This window comes from Lepidochelys kempii, chromosome 6 (assembly GCF_965140265.1).
Source record: "Lepidochelys kempii isolate rLepKem1 chromosome 6, rLepKem1.hap2, whole genome shotgun sequence".
Classification (NCBI taxonomy): Eukaryota; Metazoa; Chordata; order Testudines; family Cheloniidae; genus Lepidochelys; species Lepidochelys kempii.
This window is the reverse complement of record NC_133261.1, coordinates 83,759,145-83,776,798: the sequence shown is the minus strand read 5'-3', so window position 1 is coordinate 83,776,798 and position 17,654 is coordinate 83,759,145. Positions and strand designations below refer to the sequence as shown.

Below are 17,654 nucleotides of genomic sequence, written 5' to 3'. Positions count from 1 at the left end.
ACAGGGATCATACATGCTCTGAGGGCATAAAGGGCACAGCAACCCCAACTGCCACTCAGTTCCTTCATCACCCAGAATCCTCATTTGTGGGACTCTGAACTGCCAGTATGGAGGGCAAGTCATGGGATCTTCATGTAAAGAACATCTCGAAGAACCCCGGTTACCCAGATTAAGTAACTGCTCTTGAAGGAGGTGGAAACTAGAAGTTATCTGTAAAGAGACTGCAAAATAGCTCTTCCAAAAATGGGCATCAGATCTTGAAACTGTGACTTAATAATGTTTTGTAAGCATATGAGCTGAAGACCAGGTAACTGCTCTACGTACTTCTGATATTGAAACCCAACTTCAGCATGCTATTGAGGCTGTTTGCACTCTGGTGGAGTGAGTTTGCATGTTTGATGGAGGACTCTTATTAATATCATAAGCAGTTCTAATACCATCCATACCCATTCTAGCCATCCCTTTTGATTTGTTATCATAAACAAAGAAAAGTCTTGGCATTTTAACAAAAGATCTAGTGCTACCTAGGTAATAGAACGGTGATCTCACATTTAATGTATGTAATTTTGAAGGTGAAGAATGAGGTTTTGGAGAAAAGCTGGAAAATTACTGCATCAGTAGATATGAAAATTTGAGTACGTCAGGAATAAAAAAAGATGGATGTGGTCTCACAGTTACTCTATCCATCTAAAAAACTGTATGGAAGATTTATCATTAGGGGCTGTAAATTTGCTTATTCTACATTTTGATGTAATTGCCACCAGGAATGCCACCTTCACTGACGGTAGATGAATTGGACAATTTGATAGCGGTTCAAGGCGCTCAGGTGCGAGTGGTCCACAAGTGAAGAAAGCACTAAATCTGAAGTCCCATGCTGGAGCAATCTTTCTCACAGGAGGAAAAATGTGGGGGAAAAAATTTCATAAATCTATTCACTGATTGATAAAGTTGCACCTCCCTCTTCTGGAGGATGAAATGCGGATATCATTACCAAATAGACTTTGATTGAAGAGATATATTTAAAGCACTTGGGACTATCTAAGAGGTAATCTATTATTGGACCAGAACTCTGACATGGAGCATAACGTTAAGACTTTCCTCATAAAGAAAAGTATTTCCATTTGGCCGTACAAACAATCCGAGCAGATAATTATCTACTCTGAAGAAGAATACTCTGCTCCTCTGAAGAGCACTCTGTCTGTTGAGGACATCCAGATATCATCCAAGTCATGACATGCAGAGAGGCTAGATTTGGGTGGAGAATCAGACTGTGCTATCAAGTCTTCATCAACTTATGCTCCAAGTTCAAGATCTGACAGTAGTATTAGATCTGAGAACCAAAACTGGCAAGGCCAAGCAGTAGTCAATGTATAATTCAAGCCTTTTCTTGCCTTATTTTCCGTAACACTATTGGAATCAATGCAAATGGAGAGAAAGCACACATCAAACTGTAGGAGTAGATTTTCCAGCCTGTTTTGATTGTTCATTAGTTGCAACAACCATCAGTGACAATGGTGTTGAACGAGTATAAAAATACTCAAATCCTTTAGATGGCACCTGACATTTATGATCAATAGCTGATCTTTCTGCAGTAGCTGAAATGGAAGCAGGAGTAGCCCAGAGATCTTCTGCCAGATCCAATATTCCTTCGTTAATAGGTAACACAACCCTGCTCTGGGATGCTGGCTGTAGAATATCAAAAGGTTTATATATGCTTTTTCCTGAACTGTCTCCAAAGGAACTTCAATAATTCCTGAAAATTTTTTAAATCATCAGCTGAAAGAGGTGTAGCCGGAGACATGGTTCCATCAGGTAAGGAAGAAGAACCAAGTATAGCATCAGATGGATTGTCCTGATGGGCTGGTATTTCACCATTACTTAAAATTTGCTATTCCTCTGTATCTTGAACTCGATGAAGACAGTGATCAGACTTATAAGAGTTTTCAGCAGGTGATTGTCTATTGTAGGAATATTGTTCCTGAAATTGCGGATATCGAGGGCATAAGAACCAATATGGCCACCTGGGAAAGGGACATTGTGGCCCTTTCAGAGGGAACCAAGGTGCATAGTGAGAATTAGCATCTCATAGACTTTAAAATCAGAAGGGAACATCATGATAATCTAGTCAGATCTCCTGTACATTGCAGGCCACAAAACCTTACTCACCCACTCCTGTAATAGACCCACTATGTCTGGCTGAGTTACTGAAGTCCTCAATTCATGATTTAAAGACTTCAAGTTACAGAGAATCCACAATTTACACTAGTTTAAACCTGCAAGTGACCTGTGCCCCATGCTGCAGAGGAAGGCAAACCCCCCACCCCGCAGAGTCTCTGGCAATCTGACCTGGGAGAAAATTCCTTCCTGACCCCCAAAATAGTGATCAGTTGGGTTCTGAGCATGTGGTCAAGACCCACCAGCCAGACACCTGGGAAAGAATTCTCTGTAGTAACTCAGCCCTCCTCATCTAGTGTCCCATCAACAACCATTGGAGATAGTTGCTGCTAGTGGCTACATGCTTGTAAGGAGTCCCATCATACCATCCCCTCCATAAACTTATCAATTTCATCAAGCTCAGTCTTGAAGGCAGTTAGATTTTTTGCCCCCTCTGCTCCCTTGGAAGGCAGTTCCAGAACTTCACTCCTCTAATGGTTAGAATCCTTCACCTAATTTCAAGCCTAAAATTGTTGATGGCCAGTTTATATCCATTTGTCCTTGTGTCCACATTGGCGCTTAACTTAAATAACTCCTCTCCCTCCCTGGTATTTATCCCTCTGATATATTTACAGAGAGCAGTCATATCTCCTGTCAGCCTTCTTTTGGTTAGGCTAAACAAAACAAGTCTTTGAGTCTCCTCTCATAAGGTAGGTTTTCCATTTCTCAGATCATCGTAGAAGCCCTTCTCTGCATCTGTTCCAGTCTGAATTCATCTTTCCTAAACATGGGACAACAGAATTGCACAGTATTCCATATGAGGTCTCACCCAGTGCCTTATATAATGGTACTAACACTTCCCTGTCTTTACAGGAAATATCTCATCTGATGCATCCTAAGACTGCATTAGCCTCTCTCACAGCTGCATCATATTAGTGGCTCATAGTCATCCTGTGATCAACCAAAACACCCAGATATTTCTCTTCCTCTGTCACTTCCAACTGTAAGTCCCCAGCTTGTAGCAAAAATTCTTGTTGTTAGTCCTTAAGTGCATGACCCTGCACTTTGCACTATTAAATTCATCCCATTTCTATTACTCCAGTTTTCAAGGTCCTCCAGATCTTCTTGCATGATATTCCGGTCCTCCTCTGTATTGGCAATACCTCCCAACTTCGTGTCATCCACAAATTTTATTAGCACACTCCCACTTTTTGTGCCATGGTCATTAATAAAAATGTTAAATAAGATTGACCATCCCTGAGAAACTCCACTAGTAACCTCCCTCCAGCCTGACAGTTCACCTTTCAGTATGACCCCTTGTAGTCTCCCCTTTAACAATTTTCTTACCCACCTTTCAATTCTCATATTAATCCCTATCTTTTACAATTTAACTAATAATTTCCCATGTGGAACTGTATCAATAGCCTTCTTGAAATCCAGGTAGATTAGATGTACTGCATTCCCTTGGTATAAAAAAAATAAATAAAAAAAATCAGTTATCTTCTCAAAGATTGGCACCATCTTCCTTTTGTAAAACCATGTTGTATTTTAACCCAATTACTGTTTGCCTCTGTGTCCTCAACTATTTTCTCTTTCAAAATTTGTTCTAAGACCTTGCATACAATTGAAAACAAACTAACAGGCATCTTTAGGTCTATTAGGAGGCTCTTGTCCATATGCCACCCTAAACTTATTTTCTTTCTGTCCGTGTGACTTTCTCTTTGAGGGAGGACTCCTGCTAGAGTCTATAGAGGAATGAGAAGCCATGACAGGAGACTGAAGGATTTGAGTGGGTGTTAAATCCTTGATTGTATTGACATACTGGTTCAAAGATATTTTCATTAGAGGCACCCTAGTTTTCTTTTTGAGGAGGGGCTCTGTCTGGTATTGAGATCAGGAAAAGCACCAGGACTGGTGACTCAGGTGCTGGAGTGACCCTAAGGTCTAGTGAAGACACAAAAGAAGCTTTTGGAGCTGCAAATTTAGTTATAAAAGGTCCCTGCAAGGAGGATGCTATAGATGTCCCTCTGCTTTGAAGCTTCCTCTGCAGTTAAAACAATTGGTGCACAGCAGGCTTTGATCAAAGCTGCCAGTGCTGACAAGGAAAGCATTGCAGAAGACTGTCCGGGGCACTCAGTCCTCGAACAATAAGGGTCTCTGACTACTCCAATGGACCCGAATCTTTTTAAATTGCTCCTGAATTAGGTGTCACGTTTCTGGTGACAGAAGCCTTGGAGAGATGAGCTGGGAAAACAGAAGCCTCTATATCAGGTCTGTGCTGAGTCAGACATAACTCTCATGGACCTTTCCCTAAGATAAAGCTTCAGTTTGGACTACCACTCCTAGTGTGCGCACTTCTTGAAGGACTTGCAAACTTCACACTTAGCCATGACAGATTCCTCACCCAGACAGTAAAGGCATCTATTGCGATCTCCCCACAAGAGGACACGGCTTGAAGCCTTGGCTCTGCCATAAGCTGCTGCCTTTTTTTTTTTTTAAACCTACTAAGAACATGCTAATTGAAACAGTAACAAGTAAATTAGCTACTAAGCATAAACAAATTATTAAGTAACAAGATTACTACAAAGGGACAGTATGTTGTTCTGACTTTGCCTCATGGGAAGAAGGAACTTAGTGGTGGTTGCTGTACCCTTTAAGCCCTGGGGGAAGGGGACACAAGTCACAAAGGGCATATGTGTGACCCCTATTGGCAATGGTAGAGTATGAAACATTTTCACCTGTGATTGGGCACATGGACACCAGAAATGGGATCCGCCTGTGCAGTAACTTGAAGAACTGTGTTACTACTTTTTAGTCCATTGCTTTTTCATATGTATGTGTGGCAACCATTTGGCAATACATGATTCAGTGAAGGGGTTCCATTGACTGCATTAAGTCACATATTAGAAATGCCCGTACAATGTACAATAGTGTTTCAAAACAGATCCATTAGCAAATTCGAGAACACCTTGGATTTAACAAATTTAAAACACAAAAACAAACTATTAAGGTTACCAAGAAATTCAGAAAATGAACAAAAACTAAAAGCTAGAAACAGATAAATTAATTTCAGATATCTTAATTTTGACCCGCAGTAGAAATAAATTAAAGTTTTTCTTCAATTTACTGATACTTCCATTAATCTAAAGGTACCATTAGCATTAAATGAATATGGTTAACAGTCACAACAGAGAAAGAAAACAGTGCTATTTTAAACTCTTCTATTTTCAGAAAAGTGAAGTCTCAACTTAATAGATATGTCTCACACACAGCTAAGTTTAACCCAGCAGTTGCACTTCCAAAGTGATTTTTTTAAAGCATTTATTTGCTTTAAAAAACGATCAAAATATGTTTTAAGCATAAACATAATTACGGGAAGCCTTTAACAAAATTAGGAAAATCAGTCATCAAGAATATCATGCCACCTTGAACTCACCCTGAAGTGAATCATGTTTCAACACACAATTTTACTATTGAAATTTCACCCATTCTTTTAAACCATTGCATTACCAAGCCACATGCTGGAGCCATACTGTTGAATTGAAATTGAAATCCTACATTAAAATTATTGCCTTTGTATTGCAGCATCTACAAGTTCTGTAAACATTTAAATACAGTAAGTTAGCTAAATCAGTCTCTCTCAATCAGGGATACATGTACCCCTGGGGGGTACGCAGAGGTCTTCCAGGGGAGGGTTACCAGACAGCAAGTGAAAAATTGGGACGGGGATGGGGAGTAATAGGAGCCTGTATAAGAAAAAGACTCAAAAATCGGGACTGTCCCTATAAAATCGGGATATCTGGTCACCCTATCCAGGGCATACATCAACTCATCTAGATGTTTGCCTAGTTTTGCAACAGGCTACATAAAAAGCACTAGTAAAGTCAGTACAAACCAAAATTTCATACAGGGAATGACTTGTTTATACTGTTCTATATACTATACATAGAAATGTAAGTACAGTATTTCTATTCCAATTGATTTATTTTATATTTACATGGTAAAAATGAGAAAGTAAGAAATTATTCAGTAATAGTGAGCTGTGACACTTTTGTATTTTTATGTTTGATTTTGTAAGCACGTAGTTTTTTAGTGAGGTGAAACTTGGGGGTACGCAAGACAAATCAGACCACTGAAATTGGTACAGTAGTCTGGAAAGGTTGAGAGCCACTGTGCTAAATCATTTAAATAGCCTTACTTACCTGGGCTTTGGAAGCGGCAGAGGGTATTTTCATTCATTCTAGTACCTTTCTTCTAGCTGTTTACTATGGAAATTAAAACAAGATGTCAAAAGTATTCAGTTTGTTGAGGATGGTATGCTGCATTTTACTGTATTTAATTCAATTTTCTTTTAAACTCTAGTCTTAAAAGACTAAGTAACCTACTTCTACATTTTTCCTTTTACAATGCTTCCCAGATGGCCTCAAAGTCCTAACAAATTAAAATTCAGCTTTCACTCTGAAAGGTAAAAGTTGAAAAGAATAAAGGCTGAAAAGGTGAAATCTGATCTCCCCTTTGAAATCTGATCTTTTCTGTACTTTTATGCTATACTATACAGCGTTTCTCAAACTGGGGATCCCAACTCAAAAGGGAGTCGCAAGGTTATTACAGGGGGGTTGCAGTATTGCCAACCTTACTTCTGTGTTGCCTTCAGAGCTGGGCAGTCAGAGAGCGGCGGCTGCTGGCCAGGCACCCAGCTCTGAAGGTAGCACCGCCAGCAGCAGCACAGAAGTCAGGGTGACATGGTATGGTATTGCCACCCTTACTTCTGCGCTGCTGATGGCAGTGGCACTTCCTTCAGAATTGGATGGCCCGAGGGAGGTGGCAGCTGGCTGAGCACCCAGCTCTGAAGCCAGTGCCACCACCAGCAGCAGCATAGAAGTAAGTGTGGCATGGAATGTGGGGGCCGGAGGTTGTCACTTTTTGGCGGTGGGGGGAGGGGTCATCATAAGCTTTACAAGTTTGTATTTTGCCATTTTCAAATACATATTCATGCTTTGTTACAACACCAAGAAATTTAAGATTTAAATATCTGAAACCATGAAATTCAAGATTTTTAAAATGCTATGACCATTACATTTATGAAAATAGACTGTGAATTTGGTAGTGCTCTAACAATAAGCCTTTCATTAATGCAATTTGCCTCTGACTTCCGCAGCATTTGGGAACCAAATCATGAACAACAAATTTTATGTCCACTTTCCAAAAGATGCTTTTGCAAATACACTGGCAAAGAACTTGCAGTTTGCCTATCAAATTAGTAAACTATGCATTTATTTAAATGCAAATTTGTTCTCAATCAACTGACAAGATTTCAGTTTCTGCAAAAAAATACCCCACGACACAGTGGGCCACACTTTTCCCTGATATAATTCACTGGACTTTAGTGGAGTTACACCAGGAAGAAATCTGATCCATTTTGTTAATTGTTCTCCAGAACTTTTAGCTATTATGCTTATGCAGAAAACTTGATCCAAGTATAACTGATGCAGTGGTGTTTCCCTGAAGTTGCAGACAGTGTAGATTAGATTTAAGGTATGAACTATCCCAATCATTTAAATGATTAAAACATGTGACAAAGTTGAGGAATATCATATTATGAAGATCTACAGAGAGTGACCGATTATTCTGGATAGACCTGTTCACATTTAACACCACAGTAGGGCTAAAGGTAGTTGACTTCATCTTCCTTACTAAGGGCTCAGCTTCCAAAAATATGGGAAACACTGCTTGACTAAACAAGAAACATGCAACAAATCTTAAAACTATAGCCACTCTTCAAGGAGCTGCTGGCAATGCACATGGGAAGAAAACTGTAACATTTCTAGGAATCAGAAGACAGACATAGAAGAGACCTATTGGGTCATGTAATCCATCTGCTGGTGCAGGAATATCTATAGAAGTGAAGGCTTGTGATTGGAATAATCTGAAATCACTAGTTATACAATTTAATGCATCAACCTTTTTATTCAATCTCATTTTGTTTTAATACTTTTGGACAATTTTAACTTCAGGTTATATACCTACATAATGTAGATCACATTTATTATGCCCTTACACTGCCAAACAAATCAGCTAATCAAGATGGTCACTTAATGCCATTTCTGCCAATTTAACTGAATCTGATAAGCTACAAAGAAGTTATTTTTCCACCCTTCTTTAGTGAGGGAGTCAAGAACAGAGTTTAAAACAGTATCTTACCTCTTTGGAACTCCCCGTGAAAGATGTTTTTTTCCTCACTCAGCAATGGCCACTGGCACCCTCAAGGTCTTCAGTCTTTTAGGGCACTCGAACAGAGGGACCATCTGTATAGGCAAAGAGGATCCAAGACATCAGTACCCTATGGCTTAATTAAATGGTGAAAAATCCTGATAGATAGGGGGAACTTAGGTTTGGTTGGCAATGAGAAGCACAAATGTCAGAACCTAACATTTCATTCTCTCTTTTGGGTTTTGGGGAGAAGAAAGAGGAACTGTTACTAAAAGCAGTGCGTTGCTCTCTTATCTCAGTGTGGTGTGCCCTGGAGTTTTTAATTCACAAATTAAGGATCTGTGAGAGCAAAACTTTGCTTGCGCACAAAACCCCCAACTCCAGCGAGGTTCCATACAAATGCAAAGGTTGTCCTGCATGGATCCAGTTGCAGGATTCGGGCTAAATCATTGCTCACTGGGTACAAAAGTGAGACAATAGTCAACTATTTTGCCTGAATTATTGTTTCCTCAAGTCTGCCACTAATTTTGAAATCAAGTATTTAGTCAACAGCTGAAGTGTATAAGAAATGGGGACTTGCAGGCAATAGGTAAGATGACTCCGAAGGACTGTAGTACATTTAATACAGAAACAAAAGTTGTTTTAAAAATGAAATTTGTTTACAATACCTTGCAATTGGACTATGTTTACTTGGGGGGAAAAACAGAGTAAACCTAAGGAAATGCTAGGCAAGTTAGTCCATAATAAGTGATTTAACTTGTTTTTGTGCTACTGGCCTAGACAATATTTTAGTGTCATGTCTATTTACAATTAGTGTATACCAAACCTCAGAAACAATCCATATGGCATCTCTCTAACTCTACTACATCGTTCTCCAGAATCTAAGCTATCAGTTTCAAAATAAAGGGCAAGCCCACATTACAAAACTAAGTTGACAGAAGTTAATAACTGCGACAGATGTACGTTTATGTAAGTTGCTTTTGCATGGCCACCCTAAACTTGTGTCAGCAGTGTGTCCTCACTAGCAGCGCTTGCACTGATGCAGAGCAGTCCACTGTGGGTAGCTATCACACTGTGCAACTCGCCATCATCTAATGCAGGGTGTTTTGGGAAAGGTTTCTGATGTCTCATGGAAGCAAACAAGTCACACAGGGGTGCCTGGGAACATGGTTTCAACATCACATGATGCAGTTTTCTCCAGCTCATAATTTTATCTGCATCCCATAAAGTTTTGGCCTCTTTTCAAAAGCCCTGCAAACCCACGTCAGCCATCTCTGTGAAAAGCATGGATCCTGAACAGCTCTGCACTACTGTGATGAGCATTGAGCATACAACGCGCCTGATCCCGCACACGGAGTCACAGGCAACATGACAATTTCTTGGAGGCTAGCTTGCTGTGGGATATAGAAACAACTCAAGTTATTGTTGGCATTCACAGAGCAGCTGCAGATGGAGGAGCACCAGTTCTGGGCCCGGGACTGGTGGGATCAAATCATTATGCAGGTATGGGATGATGAGCAGTGGCTGTAAAATTTTGAATGTGCAATGCCACATTCCTGAAGTGCGTGCAGAGCTCACCCCAGTCCTCTGGCAGTGACACCGAACTGAGAGCAGCCTGACAGTGGAGAAGTCAGTGGCAATCGCTGTGTGGAAGCTTGCAATGCCAGATTGGTATCAATCAGTCGGGAATCAATTTTGAGTTGGGAAATCCACCATGAAGGCTACTATGATGCAAGTGTGCAAGGCCATTAATTGCATCCTACTACGAAGGACTATGAATCTGGGCAATGTGCAGGACATAGTGGATGGTTTTGCAGCAGTGGGGTTTCCGAACTGCAGTGGGGCAACAGATGGCACACATATCCCTATTTTGGCTCTAGACCATCTTGCCACAGAGTACATCAACAGAAACGGCTACTTTTCTATGGTATTGCACGCTCTGTTGGATCACTGGGGGCATTTTATTGACATCAGTGTGGGATGGTCAGGGAGGGTGCATGATGCACACATCTTTAAGAACACAGGCTTCTACAGAAGGCTGCAAGCAGGGACTTTCCAAACCAGAATATAACCATTGAGGATGTTGAAATGCCAGTAGTGATCCTTGGAGACTCAGTCTACCCCGTTACTCACATGGCTCATGAAGCCATACATCAGCCACCTCAACAGCAGCAAGGAACGCTTCAACTAAAGGCTCTACAGGTGCAGAATGACATTTTAATGTGCCTTTGGCCATCTGAAAGGCCAGTGGTGCTGTCTACTTATGAGATTAGATCTCCGTGAAAACAAAATATCGCAAAGGTTATAGCTGCCTGCTGTGTGCTTCATAATATTTGTGAAGCTAAGGGGAAAAGTTTCTGCCAGGGGGGAGGTGGAAAAGCTGTCTGCTGATTCTGAGCAGGCAGATACTAGGGCTATAAGAAGAGCTCAACATGGAGCTATATGGCTCAGGGAGGCTTTGAAAGACCATTTTAGTAGTGCAGAATGTGCATTGCTGTAGTGTGCTCTGCCTGGCTTTGGTTTTTTGCACCCCAGTGTGAACCTTATAATGAGTGCAGTGTATGTAGTAATATCAATAGAGGCATCTGCAATGCTGTATTATCTGTGAATGTCAGCCCCAGCCAGCATATGTTGTGAATAAAGATTAATTAAATTTCTACAAATAGACTTTTATTGCAAACCCAGACAGACATATAATTTAATGAAACTTTATAAACACAGGGAAAAGGAACCTTTGAAGGGAAATAACGGCCATTTTCATTTCACAAACACATACACCAACCATCTCTCTCAGACGTCAGCATATGCATGGCTGTGATTGTCTGTACTCTCCCCAAGGGTGAAGTGGGAGGGGTCCTGCAGCAGCCCCAGGCGCCACATAGAATTTGGGGAGGGTGGGGTGTAGGGAGATGTGGGATGCAGTTGTCCATGGGCTGCAGAGAGGCAAGAACAGGTCTGTTGAACCTGAAGGTCAACAAGAGTCACCAGCATGTCTGTTTGCTGCTTGAGAAGCACTAGCATCTCCTGTTGCACATCTCTCTCCTTTTCCTGTGCTTTTCTCATCTCCTCTTTATCCCCGTCCAGTCTGTCTGCGAGGGTGATCCTTTAAGCCCTGTCCTTGATAGGCAAAGCAACAGAGGCCTGCAGGATCTCTTGAAACATGTCATCACGCTTCCTCTTCCTTCTTCTTATCTGGCTGAGCTGCTCCGCTGGTGTGGATGGAGAGCCCCTCAAGGCCACATTTCAAGCTGCAAAAGATACAATAGTACCTCTGTGTGTTGACTATATTCACAAGATAAATGGAAACTTGGTATACCGAACTTACTCCTCCTGATCCACACAAATTACAAGCACTACATTCTTACTTCTTCTTGGGATTCATAGAGCACGACAGCAGTCCCAGCCATGGTGAGTACAGCTCGGGGATGAGTTGGGACAATGGGATTGGGGGGCTAGCTCTGGGGTATGAATATATGCAGATAGGGCAACTGAACATTAGCATGATTTTCCATAGGCAGTGGGGATTTTTGCTGATATCTCACTCCTGAGGGTAACGGAGGCTGAAAGGGAATAGTTCCTACATGTGTGTGACTGCAAATCAGGGTTCCTATGCTGCTAGCCTGTGTGCTGCAATGGTGCCTGCTGAATTAATTCCTGAGTGGTGTTGGAAAGTGTCCTGCCACAGAAGAAATAAGACAGCCCTCCCTAGAAACCTTTAGCAGGGGATTGCAGACTACCTCCAAGCAAGTTTTCTTGAGATTTCTATGTAGGATTCACGGGACATCCAAGTGCACATAAAGAAACTGTTCTGCAGGGCGCCCTCTGCCTAACTGTACAGGGAAATGAGAAGCAGATAGTGAAATAACCAATAGAGGTAGAATTGCTGTCTCTTCTAGCATGATTAAAAAAAAGAGTAAATGAATAAATAGATGTGTTCCTGCAATATCAAAGCAAACTACATACTTACCAGAGGTTCCTTCCCCTGCATCAGGCTTGCCTATGCTGGACTCTAGGGACTGGCTCAACTGCGTCACTGGATCCCCCGATGGCCTGTTCCCCATACTCCTCCTCCTCACTGTTCATTCCGGAGGCCTGTGACTCCAACTCCCTCGAAGTATCCCCCGGGCCCTTGGGGTGGTGGAGGGGTCTCTGCCGAGGATGGCACGCAGCTCTCTGTAAAAGTGGCTCTGCACCAGTGCAACTGTTAGACTCCCTTGCCTTCTGGTACGCCTGTCGCAGTTCCTTGGCTCTCTCATAGCATCGTTGAGGGACCCTCTTGTAGCCCTTCTCCCCCATGCCCTGAGCAATCTTCTCATAGATATTGACATTTCTTCAGCTGGAATGGAGCTGTGCCTGCACAGCCTCTTCTCCCCACAGACCCAGGAGAATCCACCACATCCTGTGTACTCCAGGCAGGAGCACGTTTGCCGCATGGAGCGGGTTACTAAGTCAGCTCCCCAGGTAGTGCGAACAGGAAATGGAATTTCAAAAATTCACAGGGCTTTAAAAGTGGAGGGACGTGTACACGTATACCTGGCCGCCCAGCAGCCAAGTTCAAAACTGTGACCAGAGCAGTCACAGTGGGGCATAGCAGGATGCCTCCTGGAGGCCACTAAAGTTGATGAAAGTACTGCGTCACCCTAAGCATTATACCTCTTGCGCAGATAGAGTTAAGTCAGTATAGCGGGCGAGTTACATCGGCAGGAGCAATATTTTAGTGTAGATGCTTACAGAGTTAGGTTGATGCAAGGCAGCTTATGTCGACCTAACTCTGTAGTGTAGGTCAGTGGTTCTCAACAGGGGGTCCGAGAACTCTCTCAGGGGGGTTGCGGGTCCCCACGGCTAAAACCCAGAGCCCAATCCTCAGCACCCCCCCTGGGGCTCGAGTTGGGAGCAGCGGGGCTGAATTCCAGAGCCCCGGTGCTCCCCAAGGGGCAGAAGCCCTGAGCCCATGGGCATAGATGGGGGAGACATGGGGGTGTTGCACTCCCCCCCTGCCCCGCCAAAACTACAGTGCAAGAGCAGGGCAGTCCCGGGAAAGCTCCACACACCCACTCCACCTCCTCTCCCCGCTCCCTGGCCATGTCAGAGGTGGGAAGCCAGAACCAGGCAGTGAGGGACAGTTGCTGCTCTGGCTGGTGCCATGGACCAGGCAGCCGCAGCGTTCCCTTGTTTCCTGCTGTTGCAGAGGTTTGAAACTGCTCCTCAGGTCCCAGCCCCATTTGCTCACGCAGCCAATAAAAGCCGCCTGGGTGGGGGACCCGGCTTCATGGCTGGCAGAGCCCTCAGGGAACAAGGACTGCAGGGGAGCCCTCTGGACACACAGTTATGAACCCCCCCCCCCCCCCGCACCCTGAGCTACACACCTCCCTGCACCCTGAGCTACCCCATGTGTGCACATGGCCCCTAGCTACCCCTGCGTGCACCCTGACTTATTCCCCTCCCCGCACACAGCCCTTAGCTCAAAATGTTTGAAAATCGTTCAGGGAGAGGGTAGCAAAGCCCCTCCCCCTTTGAGTTATCATTTTTGTTGTGCCCCCCCGCCCCAAACCCAACAGGATGGGTGGCCTACTGAGGTGAGTCAGGGAGTGTAGGTGGTGCTCCCTCCCCAGACCCTACCGTGCGGAGCTAGCTCAAGCCTCGCTGGCCCCTGCCTACCCAAAATAGAAGTCAAACTACACCTATGCCCCCACCCCAGAATCCCTCCTCCCTCACTGGGCCCTGGAGTTTTTATAGCATGTTGTGGGGGGCCTCAGAAAGAAAAAGGTTGAGAACCCCTGGCATAGACATGGCAGGAGAGCCAACAAACAACAAGTACACTGCACGACTTTTAGCGGCACGGCAGTAGCAACACAGCCATATCGCTAAAAGCTGTGTAGTGTAGACACAGCCTGAATCAAGAAGGAGCCAAGCCCAAAGAGCCTAGTTTAGCCCACTGGCATATTCTAGCACCATATAACCTTATTTTCAATATTTGCACAGCCTATTGTGAGTGGCACCTCATGTTGACAATTCCAATGGGTAAACCTTAGTTTCTAAGAAGAGACTGGAAGAGTACGGCCACTTTGTGCCCCGCAAACTGCTCTGCACCCCCCCGCCCCAGCATCTTACAGCTGTGTGAAAAGCAGGGGTATTATTGAAGTGACATCATATCTGTATTAAAAGCAGCTTCTGCTCAAGACACCTACTGCACCTACTCTTGGGGGGAAACACTCATTCAAAATAAGGCTAAATTGATCTTTTGCAAACTGGCAAAGTTTGTTCTTTAATTTCTGACGTCTTTATGATTTTAAAGTAAAAGAAATGTCAATAAATGAACAAAGGGAAGATGCTTTCAGGTGCATGCTTTCCATGCTGTTCAAACAACAAAGTGCTATATGTGGCTTTCACCGGTGCTATTTCAGTTCACACTGTGCCCCCTTAATTTAAATATGAAAGGATCTTAGGTTCACACTGTGGTGTGTGACAACATAATGACAGGTCCTGCAAGAAAGCCACTGGGCTATTTGTTCAGCAAACGATACTCAGACTTCAGCAGAAACGTCCATGGAGCATTTTGAAGATTAACAAGAGCTCCTCCGACATCATTCAGTCCAAGCTAACAGACCTTAAGATGCTTGAGCCTAAAGAGCATCTTTTAAAAGTTTAACATAAAATAAAATCTTTACTCCATACAGCATATTCCCTGCACGGTTCAGTCCTCTCAGAGATGCTTCAGTTAGCTTACACAGGGAAAAGGGGGAATTACTTCCACTGGGGGTGCATTATGCCTTTACAATCTCTCTCTCTCTCTCTCTGAGGGGCTCCGTTCTGCCTCTGGGGAGGAGAATGTTGGACTTCTCCCTTCTGGGGACGGGATTTGGTTGTCTCTTCTGCCCCGTGTTCCCTATTGAGACAGGAGAGGGGGCTGGGGTCCTATTCTGCACGTTAAACCCCCTCCCCAGCCCATGAGACGAGGAAGATCTTGATCTGTATCAGCGTACGGGTGGGAGTGCCATGGGCCGGAGAACACGAGGTCGATGGGGCAACCCCCCCGGAATAGAGTCGGAAAAGGGGGGAGGTGTCGGAGGCAAAGCCGCACCCCGCGATAAAATCGGAGGAAGAGGGGTCCCGGAAGGAGAGCTGCCCCCGCACCCCGGGGACAGGGTCAGAGGAGAAGGGGCCGGAGGGAGCGCGCCCCGGGGCTGCAGACGGAAGGCGGGGGGGGGGGGGGGGGTCCCGGCGTGAAGCGGGGGGTCAGGGCAGGCCCAGCGGGAACCCTGTTCTCGTTGGCACCAGCCTGCGGGACACGCAGCGCAGGGGAAGAGGGCCCGTTACTCACACGGCAGCTCCGCAAGCAGCATCGCCAGCTCCGAGCCTCACGGCGAAGGCTCAGCAGTGTCATAACCGACACCCGATTCAAACCCCAACATCCGCTGGCGTCCCGGAAGCGAGGCGCCAAAGCCCGCCCCAAACCTGGCAGGCTGTCTCGGCCGTCGGCTATTTGCGCTTGGCTGGTGATCGGCGCTCGGCTGTTGCTGCCTAGCAGCTGAGCGCTGTGGCGCGCGCTCCCTCGAGGCAGATTCCGAGGAGCCTGGCGCGGGGGCGTGTCGGGCTGCGGCCCTGGAGGCAGAGCCGGCGCTGGGGGGGCGAGGGGCGAGGCATGGCCTACGGAACCCCAGCAGAGGCAGGGTGTAGTGAGCTGCGGAGCGCCCTGTACCACCGCTCCCCTGGCCCAGGCGTGGGACTGGCCTGGGGCTGGGAGTTACCTACATCCTCCTTGGATAAGTGCACAGCCCCAACCGGTACTGATGGGACTGCCCGTGTGCAAACTGCAGAGCTCACATTGGTCATCACCAAGGCTAAGATTTTGTCGCACATATTTTTAGTAAAAGTCACGGACAGGTCACGGGCAATAAAGACAAATTCACGGAAGCCCATGGCGTATCTGGGACTTTTACTAAAAATGTGCATGACAAAACAGGGAGCTACAGGCTCCCCACCCCACCGGAGCCTAGCTCAGAGCTGCAGGGTTCCCCCACCGCCCGCAGTGGCTCGGAGCTCCAGGGCACCCCAGCTGCCCACAGCAGCTCCATGCTCCGGGGCTCCCACGGCAGCCGGGAGCTGCGGAGCACTCCCGCCGCCCACGGTGGCCAGGATCTCACAGGGGCCCTGCCACCCACGGGGACCGGGAGCTCGGGGTCTCCCTGCTGTCCACAGTGGCCAGGAACTCGGGTTCTCACCCCTGCTGCTTTCTGCGGCTGGGAGCTTGGCCCCACAGTTCTCAGGGGCCAGCGGTGACAGGGGGACCCTACAACTCCCAGGTGCTGGGGGCTCAAGTCATGGAGGTCTCCGTCATGCTTGTGCCCCTGCCCGGCAGTTGCTGTGGTCAACACAGGATCCGTACATTGGTATACCAGTAGCACAGTGCTTTGGACTGTGCGGAATGTCCATCTCATGTGATGTACATATCTGTTGGTTGTATGCAGTTTAGCTGTATCAGTCCCAGGATATTAGCAAGACATAGTGGGTGAGGTAATATCTCTCTATCAATGAGGTATCTGTTTACATTCTTGTTTTGTTTCAATGAGTGGTTTTGCCCTGCTGAAGGATCTGTATGTGCTGGGCAAGGGATGTGCCTTGTTACATACTCTGACACTGTCAATCAGGTGGAGAACCATCGGTCTCATCCTGAGTTGCTACCAACTATACAGGGCTTGGAGATGCTATTGTGCCAAGCACTTTAGCATGAGCCTGAGGAGGAAAGGAGATTGAGTCTGTTATTTCCATTAATTTATTAAATATTTTTACATTTCAGTTTTGTTTAATTTTCTGTCAATTTTTGCTGTGTTTTGTAGCTGAAAATCTATATATTTATCAATTAAATAAAAAAGATATGTAAAATGTATTTTATAAGCTTTGGGAATTCTTGGTAAGGCTGTGCCTCACTTGCCTGGGCTGATGGGCCGCCTCTGGTAATACCACTTCCTTCCTCCTTGCTACTCCCTATTTTTATCTATCTATATGGGTCATATTAGTTTTTCTTAGCCACAGCATCACAGTTGGAGCTGATTTGGTTACCCATTGTGTATCCTAAATTCTTGTCAGGAGACCTGTAAATATACAGTCTTTGTTCCCAGACCTGTAAATATACAGTCTTTGTTCCCAGACATATGACTTTCATTTGGCTGTGTTAAAATGCATGTTGTTTGACTGCAATCGGTTTACCAAGTGATCCAGATTACTCTGTAAAACTGACCTGTCATTATTATTTAGTACTCCACCAACCTTTGTGTCATATTCAAACTTTA

General features: G+C 45.0%; 1 protein-coding gene across 5 annotated transcripts in view; it reads right to left on the bottom strand.

The window, feature by feature from the left end:
- Nucleotides 1-15,808, bottom strand: part of G2E3 (G2/M-phase specific E3 ubiquitin protein ligase) — a 56,835-nt gene extending 41,027 nt beyond the window's left edge. For all 5 annotated transcript variants that reach the window (XM_073348915.1, XM_073348917.1, XM_073348918.1 and 2 more), the window contains exons 1-3: nt 15,686-15,808; nt 8,356-8,459; nt 6,357-6,419 (exon numbers count right to left, since the gene is read on the bottom strand). In XM_073348915.1, the coding sequence (XP_073205016.1) occupies nt 6,357-6,393 (37 nt within the window). In that variant the 5' untranslated portion in view covers nt 6,394-6,419; nt 8,356-8,459; nt 15,686-15,808. The remainder of the gene's footprint in view (nt 1-6,356; nt 6,420-8,355; nt 8,460-15,685) is intronic.
- Between the last annotated feature and the right edge of the window lie 1,846 nt (nt 15,809-17,654).